The sequence below is a fragment of the Myxocyprinus asiaticus genome, chromosome 8, assembly GCF_019703515.2.
Source record: "Myxocyprinus asiaticus isolate MX2 ecotype Aquarium Trade chromosome 8, UBuf_Myxa_2, whole genome shotgun sequence".
Lineage (NCBI taxonomy): Eukaryota > Metazoa > Chordata > Actinopteri > Cypriniformes > Catostomidae > Myxocyprinus > Myxocyprinus asiaticus.
In genome coordinates, this window is record NC_059351.1 from 37,287,393 (window position 1) to 37,301,528 (window position 14,136).

Genomic DNA, 14,136 nt, shown 5'->3' on the forward strand with positions numbered 1-14,136 from the left:
CACTCTAGCTCGACCAACAGGGCAGGAAGAAGGTGAGGTCTGTTCTCCAGCCACATGGGAGTGTGAAAGAGACTGGTGGTAAGCAGGGATTTGCATCCTGTGGGTCAGGTCAGACTGATCTCACTGTGAATTCAGTGACAGTAGGTTTAAAGTTCTGCTGATTAAATCAGACTGTGCTTCCGAAATTCGAACAACTGCCCTTAGTGGCCAAAGCTGGAAGTCTTGTTGAACATATGGGCATGTGTGAGCTCCAGTTTCCAGGTGACATTTCCACAGAGGGGTGCCAAAAGCGAGTTACATTTTTAGTTGTAAATGATGTAATACAGTGAACAGGAATGCATATTTTGTTAACCAAATGCTCTAACTCAAACCCCAACCCTTAACCTAACCGTCAATGGAGTAAATATGCAAGTTTAGAGGGGAAAATTCACCCTTAGAATCGCGCTCACCATTGATATTGGAAACATGATTACTTCCTGGTTTCCATGGGACCAGAACCTATGTCTTGGAGGTCGCTTGCAGAAAATTTAAACACATTTGAACTGATGCCAAAATGTCTGATGGAAGATGGTGCTTATTAGTAATTTAGCAGAATTTCAGGGCACTGAAACATTTGGTAGCAACATGTCAATTTTCTGTGTAATCATATAGCTCGGTCAGGTTGACCAGCCTTATCATCCTATTCGATATGGTATGGACGGGTCCAGGCAATCCATGGAATATTTTTCTGCTGCAGATAACTACACTAACTAAAGCCAAGGGGTCAAGGTTAGCATGGCCTAGTTAATCCATGCTGGTACAGTAGATGCCATAACTGGCAACAACTTGGCTGCAGCAAAAAGCATTTTTCTCTGTTAACAGCCATTCACAAGTATCCATGGGTTCTGATTAAATATTTTCGCAAGCAACATCTAAATCACAATTATTTCATTAAAGTATTATAGATGGTTTTCCAGTGCCCAATTATGTCTCTTTAGCACGTAAAATGGATTCAGGAATAGATACCCAGCATTCTGGGGCCTTAAGCAGATTGGAAGTCAAGACTGTGCAAATAAATAAGAAACAATTAAATTAATGAATTAAGGTAAGGCAAACGCTAGGCTATATACATTTAGTGTAAATAGTGCCACATGCTTTTTGATTACTGGTGTTAATTGTGGCAGATATGATTTGCACAGTAATTTATTATAGTGTATTATGAAACAATATATAAAATAATATATTCAGTGATTGTAGTGTATGTATTGTGGCAGAACTAAATACACCAGTGGCAGTGTGACAAAACATGCCTGATTTGTTGTGTAATGCTGGAACAAATGTAAAAAAAAATCAAATAAACAACTCGGATGGCTGACAGCATACAGCAATTGTCTGTCTTCACTTACATGGAATGGACGTGGAGAGAAGAGTGAAACTGCCAAAATGGGGACTCAAACTCATGTTGCCCACACTTCAAGTCAACAGTTATACTAATATCACCACACAAGTTCCTTAGTATATAACTGTCAAATTTACATATGTATGTCTCCATGCCTTCTCTTCAAGGCTTACTGTAAGCCTTGTAGAGAAGGCATGGAGACATACATATGTAAATTTGACAGTTAAATACTAAGGAACTTGTTCAGTTAAGTAGGAGGCGTGCCTTCATTGATTTAGTCAACTATGTCTATAATACCCAAATAAAGTTATCCTTTAGCTTTCCTATTCATCATGTTGGGTTAACCTCCACGTGGTCGCTATAATGTGGTTCTCGCTCTCGGTGGGGCGCATGGTGAGTTGTGCATGGATGCCGCGGAGTATAGAGTTTAGCTTTTCAAGCTAAACATTTCACAAAAATGAAAACTGACTTCATACATCCAATAAAAATCTCCTTGACACCAGTTGGATAAAAGTATAGTTGAAAAAATAGAATTTAGTTCTGAGAAAAGCTCTAACATAATTTGTTTGCAGATTCTGCTTGGTTTGATATTTTTGTTTCTAAGTCTGACTAAAGCATCCAAACATGTCCAAATAATTTTTGGGGCTACTGTACATATAAAACTTGACGTAACTGGAAATGGAGTGCTTGCAAGTTGAAAACACGGATGTGCAGGCATAAATGCACAGACTGTAAATTCAGACGTTAGCTTGAGGACAGGACTCTTTGACTTGATGGCCTGCCCCTCTGTAATGCCACAAACAGAAGTGCCAGATAACAATCAACTATAACAGTAAACAGACTCTGCATTTCCCCTTAAGGTACATGCATACAATGCAGACCTCTTTCATGTGAGGATAATGTGCATGAAGAGAACAATATCCCTAACAAATTGTAACATCAAAATCCATATTGAAATAATGCAGTCAAGTTACATAACATCCATTTCATGATAGGACAGTATTGACTGCCAAATAATCTGTGTTGCAGTGATGGCAAGGTAGCAGACACCTAACTGATGCCAGGTGTATGATGCTGGATCCCTCTCAGGTGAAGAACATGGGGAAAACATAAAGCTTTTATGGACTTGAGGATTAATCTGATGCACTCTGGTCAAGGTTCCAGAGACCACACACAGTGAGGGATATTTCTAGATAATACACCAGTCAGCCACAACATTAAAACCACGTGCCTAATATTGTGTAGGTCCCCTCGTGCCGCTAAAACAGCACCAACCTGCATTTTTCCACTTACTGACATTTCTCGACATTTTTTTTTTTTTTAAGTATAATAAAATCTGTGTGACTGCATTTCCCCGTAAATTCATTGTCATTCTGCATTTCATTTGTCACTTATTTATGTTTATATTGCATAAACATGTAAGCTGGGATGCCTGAAACTCCGATCAAACTCATTTATTTAGATGTCTGTACAATCCCTAAACTTGTTTTCGTTTCAGTTTCTTAGGAATGTACAACCACCAAACAAGAATCCATGTTGAAACATAAACCTCATCCCCGTTTACCACTGAAAAAGGTAAGTGAGCCCAGGCAGAGGAGGGAGATCAGGCTGGACATGGCTTCCTCCATTCTCAAATACTCATGCCCACTGACTGGGCGGCTGTTTCTAGTTATTTCATGGTGATTCACTGTGAGTTCACACATTATTTTTCTCAGGTCTCTCCTGGGAGCTTGCAGCGGATGCAGATGGCTATGGTAGAATCTGTTACAATCCAGGCTACAGGGGAACCCTCGTTGTAGTTGGACATGGATAAACAGTGCACAATATTAGAGTAGAGAGTCTATGGTAGCCTGTCTGAGAATGCTATGTTAAAGAAAGAGGAGGAGGGGGAAGTGTAATACAGTCCAGATGCAAATCCCTGGTAAAAGTGATACGACCCTAGATTTGAACTGCCCTTCAGAAAAAGAAAAGCAGGGATGAGTGTGCATATGTGTGTGTTGGCTGGGGTTATGACACAAGGAAAAGAGGCCAACTGCTGTTTGAACATGCTAGAAGACAAAAGACATGCTGGATTTAGGTGTAGAGCTCATGATGCTTTCCATCCGATGACTGAAACTTATGGTTCCATCATGGAGCTACAGGGGGTCTCTGTGGAATGAGAGACAATGAAAAATCACACGCACACATTTGGCACACATTGGTGCAATGAATGGGATGGAAGCAGAGGTGATTTATTATTTTTACAGTGTCAAGCTGAAACAGTGGGTGGATAACAGGTGGAGTCGGGCCAATCACATTGCTTCTATTTACACATCCATTCTGCAGCCCATCCTCTGTTTTCTTTCTCACTTACTGGCATGCTTGCTGGCCACACTGCATGTGGGAGTAAGTCCAAAAAGTCCAAAACGACATCCCTCCTTCTCACTTTATACTGCTTCTATTTGAAGAGGCAGGTTGGAGTTGGTAGTATGCAGGGAATCCATCCATGTGTAATTTTTCACTTACGAAACTCTTATAAAACTGCAAAACATGTAGCAGCCATTTTCACCTATTAATGTTTTCAGGTTTCAGCTTTTTACGGTCCATGTCCGGGTTTTAGAATCCTTTGTATTCTAATGTCAAGCCGTATTTCCATGTTTTCCAATTTGAATTCATTGTTGTAAGTTACTCAAGTCCTATGATGGTCTCTTAGATTGTCAGCAAGCAATGTTTCCAGCACAAAAAACAAAACAAAAAACAAGTTGTGCATCATTTTGCTGGCTTGCACTGATTTAGTCTGGAATGATAGGTTATATATTTGGTAGTCAAAACTGATTACATTTGAATCATGTGCAGTACTATTTCAATAAGATATTCTAGCTTATAAATAAGTTAACAATATATAATACAACTTCATACTTTATTTTACGGGACTTAACATGATACAAAAATATTGATCACAGTGTTTTTTTTTCTTCGCAAGAGATTCGAAATTGCAATGAACAAGGGAGTTTCAAAACGTTTCATGGCAATAAATTATATAATCTGACAATTATCTGACAAGTAACGAATAGACAACTCAATTAAACAATAATAATAATAATAAAAAAAGGATGGCTCCAGCCTTTATAAATCTCTCTTGGTCCTTTATAGCTCCCCCCATGCCTGATATGTGCGGTTGAATGTGGACATTTCTTGTCTCTTGTTAACGAATCGTTACTCCACGCTAGTCCACATGACTAGCAGCATATGTGAGACAAATAAGCAGCAGCCAAACAACAGGACTGCTCCAAATGCCAGCATCTCCATTAGCATTCAGTGCCACCTGTCCTGTTGGTTGGGTTTAGTCCAGTCTCCCCCAGTATGTGGGTATACAGTGACACAGTTCCTCACTGAAATACTCGTTCTCCTTACATCTTCTTCTCCGGGGGTCTACATTACACGGCGGCCTGACACAACTAACAAAAAAAACAAAACAAAAAAAGAAAAAAGAAGAAAAAAATTACATTGATGAATTATGGTGATTTGTTGTTACATTTATGGTAGCTTTATAAAATGACCTAGGCATAAACAGCACATCAACAAAGTTTATTTGAAACTAGGCATGGATATTGACATTTTAATAAATGCTATTAAAATAACTTATTTTAAAATTTTATTTCCCTTCCTACAGATACATTGGCATTTCCATGTTTAGGACACTATTATGATGGTAATATATTAATATTCTTTGAAGTACCTTGAACTACCATGTAAATATACCATGGCATCTGAAAATGGTAATTATAAAGAACCATGGGATCACTATCTGATATAATCACTGTGCCATGGTACCGCCACAATATATTTTTGAAAGGGTTATTATTGCAATATAAAAACAGCTCCAGTTGTACACTATTTTTTTTCTTGTAACCTAAAAATGTGCTTTACGTGGTAACATCTGAATTATTGTAACTGGTTTTATTCATTTCAAAAATGTTATTTAATCTGACTACATCAACCTGAAAGTGATTTTTATGGGCTGGATCAAGCAGAATTAGATCCTTTTTATATTATATATTTATATATTTATATATAATCAAAATATATTGGAATGAAGCGATTAGACAGATAAATGTAATCTTTAACTGCACACTAGAAGTCCACCAACCTTATTTTGGGTAAACTCCCCCTTTTTTAAAAAAACAAAACAGAACAATACACATTTAGAGTAATTAGAATAGCAACCTTAAAACAAATCACTAAACATTGGCTTAAACCAGAAATCCCGCAATCTGAAAGATCGAGAGAAACAATATTGGAAATATATTAAATGGAAAAAGTAACATTTAAAATTAGAAACCAAAGTTTTGAATGTGAACGTAGATGGGAGTTGCTTAAAAAATGTATACTATAACATGGATAGAAGATTTTCCTCTTGTTGATTTTTGTACCTAATTAGTTAAAGATGAGATGAAGATGCAATGCTACTTCACTTGATATTATATGAAGATGTGATGCCAAATGTATTTATTTTTTTAATTATATATAACTTGTAAATGAATAAATTGTATACGTTAAATATGGAATAGGTAAAAAATTATGTTTATAAAGAACAATTGCCCGTGTCATTTTTTTTCTTTCTTTTTTCCTAATGTCTTTAAATGTTTTTGATGATTGGTGCATGTATGCTATGTATTTTTCCTCAAAAAAAAAAAAAATAAATAAATAAATAAATAAATAAATAATAATAATAATAATAAAAACAAATAAATAATAATTGCAGGTTACCACTTTTTTCAGTGTAGAAATAGTTGTAAACAACAATAACAAAATATTCTATAAATCTTTGCCAAAATGAGGCAATGAACTAAACAGGTAAAACTATACAGTTTACAATAATAAAACATTCCCAAAACATTTCCAAAAACTTATTGTGGCTATGCAATCCCCAACCATAGACATTTGATTCCTGCTTTTACATATACAGCATAAATCAGTAAGTTAGCAGTTCTGGCCCTTGGGGTTGAGAAACTAAAAGCTAAATTAAATGCTGACTATGTTGTATCAGTTACACAGGTCAGAGAGTGCAAGTTCGAAAAAACATGTTAAACTAAACAGGCTGTACTGTTATTCATCTTGGAGCTGATTTAGACCACAGGCAGATCCTATATGGGAAGCCAATGAGATCACCAGTAATCAAAGAACATTCTTGGAATCTAATTTAATCAAATATTCATTTTAAAATGTCTGTAATAGTATGTAAAATCATTTAATCAGCTGACTTACTTTGCAGATCTTGTCAAATGAGATAGGACATTATTTTTATTTTTTTATTTTTTTATCTCCTTTTCTACCCAATTTGGAATGCCCAATTCCTAATGCGCTCTAAGTCCTCGTGGTGGCATAGTGACTCACCTCAGTCCGGGTGGCAGAGGACGAATCTCAGTTGCCTCCGCGTCTGAGACCGTCAATCCGCGCATCTTATCACATGGCTTGTTGAGCGCGTTACCGCGGAGACGTAGCACGTGTGGAGGCCCACGCTATTCTCTGTGGCATCCACGCACAACTCACCACGTGCCTCACCGAGAGCGAGAACCACACATTATAGCGACCACAAGGAGGTTACCCCATGTGACTCTACCCTCCCTAGCAACCGGGACAATTTGGTTGCTTAGGAGCCCTGGCTGGAGTCACTCAGCACGCCCTGGATTCGAACTCGTGACTCCAGGGGTGGTAGTCAGCGTCAATACTTGCTGAGCTACCCAGGCCCCGAGATAGGATATTATTTAATTAAATAACATTCTGATAAGCACTAAAAATCTATATAATGACTGCCCTGTCATCATTTTCCATATAGCATTATGTAGCAGTTTCATGCAGGGGTGAGTATTGTGGTTAAAAATATAAAACCATAATTACCCTCAGTTCTGCTAATGACTTATATTTAACTCATGAACATACCACATATGCTTTATTTGTTGGTTCACAGTATCAGTAGTATATGTACAGTTTGACACTTTGCTTGGAGCAATCACATAACATACTTTATTCTTCTCTATACATGTTGACATAATGAAACTTAATCATTAGGATGTCACATTAAGTTTGAGAGGGGTTCTGAATGCATCATGGGCAGAGTTCCAGATGTGGCAAATACAAATGCTGCTCTATCAGAGGAAATAGACACCAGCTGTTCTAGATCTTTAGTTGTAAAACTGTACAGTCTCTGTCATTACAGTGTATGCGATACAGATTAAAGGGATAGCTCACCCAAAAAAGTTTCAAACTCAGCTGGCTTTCTTTCTTCCATGGTTTGTCTCAGTCAACAATTGCTTTCAGTGCATACAATCTCACATTTGATAAATTACAGCAAAATCCTTTCTCACCTGCATGTGCCTGGGTGGAACCTCCTCCCTTTTAAGAAGCACTTGTTAGGGGACTCTGTGCATTCACACACACATTTGGTGCGGTTGAGGGGCTGACTCTTAGGACACACCTTGGCACAGGTGCACTGGCAGGTGTCCTTGTTAAAGCTCTGTTGAGGCCCGCAGGTGGAGGGCTGTGCTTTACACACGCACTGACAGGTGTTCTTGTCCAGGTAGTGGTATGGTCCACAGCCTGCTGTTCTCAGCTGCATTCGACATACACATTGACAGGTCTCATTATCCAGCTCTTTATCAGGACCACAGAAGTCTTGCTCAAAAGAGTCTTCAGTGGAGAGAAGAAAAATAGAAGAAGTCCTTATTTTCATCACTTATACTTATTTTTACATTTTGTGAGGAAATCTTTGGTCAATGCTACAGAATGATTGGCCAATTCCCAGAACGTTACACAAGTAAAGAACAATGTCCAGCCTGCACATTTGTCAGACATGATAAACTGTTTAGCAATACAACATTTCTGCCCAGCATTCCTTACATTATGCTACCCCCCCAAAGGCCTAAACAGATGTTTTTCTTTGCAACTCATTAGAAACATTAACTCTAGCTAAACTGAGCAAAATGACTAATTCAAATCCTTTTATTTTGCTCCTTGTCTTGGAGTGCATAAAATGGCCTTAGTACTTGGTGGAAGAGGGGAACTGAATTTCTGTCACAACTGCTTTTGTTTTCTAGTAATAAAACTCATATAATGGTAGCCACATTATGAAGAATCTTAATCTGACCTTCCAGGTTGAAAGATTTTATAAATGGCCATGCACATAAACATCAGCTTTTTGTTAGCATGTTGCCGCTTCACAGATTTGGAGGGGGCAATGCAAAATTCATAAAATGTTATGTAATTTAAACCAGCCATTGGATACAATAAATTTTTGTTATGTGGTTTTATATTGCCGTTTCTATACATTTCTCTTGGGTACTGAACAGTTACGGTAAATAAAACACTTAATTAGGTTTTCACTGTTGGAGTGACCATTGCACAACAGAGCGTGTAACGAATGAGGCTGGTATCCCTTCAGCCGACCACCAGAGGGAGCCCTCTCCCAAATACTGACACTATACCGTTTCTTCTATGATGACTTCCTGTTTGTACTATATGAATAGCCATGCTTCTCCATTGTGACTTTGTGAAGTATTGCCAGTTTCACTGCCTTACCAAGCGTTATTCTCATTGTCTGTTTCATTGCCTTCTTGTTATGACCATTGTGCCTGTTTTACTGGATTACCGATTTTGGATTACGGTTTTGCTCTGTTTGCCTGATTGGACTGCTTACCTGTGTAACAACTACTTTGCCTGCTTCAACGATTACATCTCTGCCTTGTGTCTTGGATTTGTTTGCTGATTATAATAAACTTCTTGCATATGGATTGTACCTTCGCCTCCATGTCGAGTCCCTTACAGAGTGGGATTTTTGTTCAAATCTAATTGTCACTGTGTGTCCAACTCACATATGATTTCACAATGTATTCCCTTTAAGACATATGGGGTTTTCTTCCATCACCATATTTGAGATTCAAGTCAGGATTCATCTTGGCAGAGGTACCATGAAAAGTAAAAAAAATTTTTTGTTGTTGTGTGAAACAGAAAAATGGATTTTGACAGTTATTCAGGTACATGTCTAGGGTATTACTGAGTGTGGAGGTGAGGGTGTGGTTGAGCACCCGTCTGGGGAGAGAGAGAGAGAGAGACCGGTAAGGACATCCACCTGAGATGAATTGTGACTAATTACCATCCCTATGTTCACAGAGTCGGGGGAGATAAAAGGACAGCCAGTTCACAGAGAGAGACAGACAGACCAGAGTCTTCATGTCTGTCCCCTAAGAGAGAGAAAGAGCCTTGTGTTGTGTGAAACTGAAAAGCGGACTGTTTATTTGAGTGACTCCTAAAAGCCGTCTTGTGCTTTTAGTGAAGCTGTACAGCGATTGCTGGATATTTGTGAATAAAACGGACTCACGTGAACGGGTGAAACCGGTTCCCGCTTCGTCCTTTATCTGCCCAACCTGAACCTTTGTTACACTGGTGCCAAAACCCGGGATAAGGAGGAAGGTACACTGCTATGGAGTCGTCTTCGCCAGTGGAGGAAGTGTTTAGATCCTCACCAGCATTCGCCAGGTGCAAAACCAGGCCCTCATGGATCTGCGGGCGGAGCAGCAACAGCGCTTCGAGGCGCTCCTGAGGCCAAGAGGAGGACTGACGGGCGTTGCGGAGCTTGGCACCCTGGAGGGAGGGGCACACGCTTCGACCCCAGCAATAGTGAACCCTCATGTGATGCTGGTGAAGATGGGGGTACAAGATGAGCCGGAGGCCTTTCTGGAACTCTTCGAGCGCACGGCCCAAGCTCTGGAATGGCCGTGGGTGCAATGGGCAGTCCATCTACCACTGCTGACCGGGGAGGCCCAACTCATGGCCCAACAACTCCCGGTCGACAACCTCCTGAGGTACCCTAAGCTGAAGAAAGCCATCCTGCAGCGGGTCGGTCGCAGTGCCGAAGAGCATTGCTGGCGGTTCCGAACCCTGATGCTGAGCGAAGTCAGCCACCCGTTTGCCTTTGTTTAACAACTCAGCAATGCCTCCTGGTGGTGGGTGTTGGCCGAGAAGCCCAGCGACGTCGGGGATGTCATCAATCTCATGGTACTGGAACAATTTTTTGCCAAACTACTGGAAGGAACTGCGGAGTGGGTCCAGTGCCACCGACTGGTGGATGGTGATCTGGGTCCCCGACACTCCACAGGCATCGAGCCGGGACATACCAAATACCCGTGAGTATTGGGGGTGGGGGGGGGGTCTGGTACATACCAATCCTTGGTAGATTCAGGTTATAACCAAACCTCTTCATCAATGCTTGGTTCAAAATGGGGCATTGGATTCAAATACACTGAACAAAATTATAAACGCAACACTTTTGTTTTTGCCCCCATTTTTCATGAGCTGAACTCAAAGATCTAAGACTTTTTCTATCTACAACCGATAATTTTCTATCTAAATGATCGGTTGTATCAAGTGATGCAGGATGCTCAGACAAAAGAAGATACAACCCGGTTGTTAGTACCAAGGAGCCGTCGGGAAATGTTCCAGGGGACTCATCATAGTCCTATGGCAGGTCACTTGGGACAGGGGAAAACAAGCCGTCTCAAAGCCCATTTCTATTGGCCGAGCATTCGCAGGGATGTTAGCCGGTGGTGTGCAACATGCTGCGAATGTCAGCTGGTGAATCCGCCGGCCACTCAAAGCACCATTGCGCCCTCTTCCGTTTATCGAGGTTCCCTTTGACAGAGTTGGCATGGACCTCGTCATTAGAATGGTCAGCACACGGGCATTGCTTTGTGTTGGTTCTGGTGGACTACGCAACACGATACCTGGAAGCAGTGCCTCTTTGCAACATCTCGGCATGTAGTGTTGCGGAGGCACTCTTCAGAATAATCTCCCGGGGGATTCCGAAAAAAATCCTCACTGATCAGGGCACTACTTTCAAGTCACGTACACTACATGAGCCACAGAGAATAAAACTGACTCACGTGAACTGTTGAAACCGGTTCCCACTTCCTCCTTTATCTGCCCAGCCCAAACCTTTGTTACATTGAGGTTGGATGAATGACCTATTTATCTGTTTAAATGAACAAGAGCAGCCCAATTTTTGCAAGGAAATCTTTGGTCACCAACTGCTTTACGCTCAAGCTATATATTAGAATTTTTTTATTCATTCAAAACACACACATAAAAACATATATCACTCTACGACTAGTAAGATGAACAGAAACTAAAGCAAATATGCTGTGAAATGCTGTTTATCCATTCCAAAATATTCACTCTAGAGAATAAGAGATACAAGCACCAAACAGAATCCAGTCAAAGTTACATCAGTGCTTTTGCAATGTTGCTATGTCATGGTCAAGCCACATAACAGCTTCTCATAAATGCCCCTCTCACTAAATCATTTAAGCTTGTGCCTCTAAGGACATTCAGGACAGACTGGGGGAGAAAGTAGAAGACAGCGAGAGAGAGAGAGAGAGCGCGTAATGGTAAAGAATGACTACTGGAGACAATTTGACCCTTAAAATTTAAATCAGTGTAGCATCAGTTCCCCTCATCTAATCTGCCACTACATCTGAAGATCGTCTCCCTCCCTACCTTTGAAGTGAACATCTATATGTTTGAGAGGGAGTATAAGCATGGTCCAAAATGAACACTCACCAAAGCACCGAAGTTGAATAACAAGAACGATAATCTGTATCACGCAGATGTAAGCAGCATGAGCGATTTCAAATCAAAGACATACAAACCGTCTCAGAAAGAAAACATCTGTTGAGACTTTGGCATCTTCTAACTTTTGCCTCAGTTGAAAATGTCATATTATCAGATTATCTAGGAAGTGTTTTGTTTTGTTTTTATGTACCAACACATAAGTGGAAAATTCCTCGCATTAAGGCACCAAAACAAAAATCAAAATGTTTCTTCGCTTTTTGTGACAGATGCAGTAGATACTCTAGTATATGATGCTCGATATATCAGTTTACAGGTTAATCGGTGCAGGCAGTTGCTTTTTGGAACTATCGGTTATTAGCAAAAATGTATGCCTATATTTTTTTTTCTTTGTTCTACAGTATAACAGCGGCCTCTGGAGGTGAAAAAAAAAAAAATCACACCTCGTGGGGATTTGCAGTATCTAAATTATTCATCCTCCTATCCTCACTTTAGTGTATTTATTGTTATTTTTTAATTGATAAATCAAGTGTTCTAAATTGAAGCGAGTGCTTGAAAAAAATAAATAAGACTATGGAAAAGTGCCCCATCAGCACATCATGTGTTGTGAATAATCATACAAAAGCTCATCTGGTGATATATATATACACACACACACACACACACAGTGCATTCAGAAAATATTCAGACCCATTCATTTTTACATATTTGTGCCCAGATCATTTTGTCACTTACAGCTAGAGATCGACTGATTGTGTATTTTGATGATACCGAAAACTAAGGTGGCAGAAAAGGCAGATAACCAATTAATCGGCCAATAGTTTTTAAAACTGATTCATAAATTGCTCAAAAATGTTCTTAATTTTTCCTTACTAAGACGGGCACAGACATAGAAGCTACAAGGCCAACGTGAATAAAATTCCATATGCAGTTTATTGTGCAACCATAAAGTGGAACTTTTAACTATAAACAAAAAATACACTTACTTATTCCAGAACTCTTATTTTGAAATGATAGAGATTGTTAAAATGTTCTATATTTAAGGATTTAAGAATTTACCAAATTAAGCTTTTTATAGCTTATATATTCACTAGAATATAAAAAATATATATAATAATAATAATAATAATAATAATAATCAAATTAATTACATGGTATCCCGATTAATTAATCGAATTAATCGCATATATAAATATTTGCTGAGAAAGCCCCTCAAATAACAATAATTCAATATGTAACAAAGAAATAATTTATATATTATGTCACATTATTATGTCAATGTGATATTTAATTTTTTTCTTTTTAATAAATTTGCAAAGTTATCAAAAATCTGTTTTTTGCTTTGTCATTATGGGGTATGGAGTGTAGATTGATGTGAAAACCATAAAATAATTTAAAGCATTTTAGCATAAGGCTGCAACATACCAAAATGTGAAAAAAATGAAGGGGTCTGAATACTTTCTGAATGCACTATATAATCGGTTATCTGCCTTTTCCGCCACCTTAGTTTTCGGTATCAGCAAAATACACAATCAGTCGACCTGTACCTGTGAGTGACAAAATTATCTGTGCACAAATATTGTCACAAATACAGTATACATGGAAAAAATTCTAAATACCACCATTTTCATGGGGGACAAAAATTATATTTATTAATTAAAATAATGCAAAATATGGTTTAATGTATGGAATACCTCTGCCATTGGCAGGTGTGACAAAACAACTGAGGATCTTGACAGAGGTAAATCCACAGTGCTTAGCTGTTGGAAGTCAAGATAAGCTGATCCCCAAGATAATGTGCTATTACAGTGTGCATTTTAAAGCTTTTCTGGCAAAAGACTGAGCCAAGTAAAAAGTGATTTCCATGAAGCAAGCAAAAAGAATAACGATTCTGACACATTCCTCGTGTGTCTGCTTTAGAAAAGATTAATTTCACCTGCATTTCACTCCTCAACCTCGACAGTGGAGCTGAGCGCAAATCTTATTTCACTTTGGTGTGACAGTCAACAAAAAAATGTGTTACAGCAACACAACCGAACATTCTTTATCAACCTGTCCCTTCAAATCTAATACAGTGAATATGAATACCACATAATCAGTATCTAGACATTGGATCTTACACATGCAGTATATCTTCCTGTCTAGTTTGGAATCTG

At 39.0% G+C, this 14,136-nt stretch overlaps 1 protein-coding gene across 2 annotated transcripts in view; it reads right to left on the reverse strand.

Annotated features, from left to right (window-relative positions):
* Positions 1-2,823: 2,823 nt before the first annotated feature.
* The window catches only part of LOC127445445 (vascular endothelial growth factor C-like), a 91,199-nt gene continuing 79,886 nt past the window's right edge, over positions 2,824-14,136 (reverse strand). For both annotated transcript variants that reach the window (XM_051705526.1, XM_051705525.1), the window contains exons 6-7: positions 7,726-8,047; positions 2,824-4,815 (exon numbers count right to left, since the gene is read on the reverse strand). In XM_051705526.1, the coding sequence (XP_051561486.1) occupies positions 4,701-4,815; positions 7,726-8,047 (437 nt within the window). In that variant the 3' untranslated portion in view covers positions 2,824-4,700. The remainder of the gene's footprint in view (positions 4,816-7,725; positions 8,048-14,136) is intronic.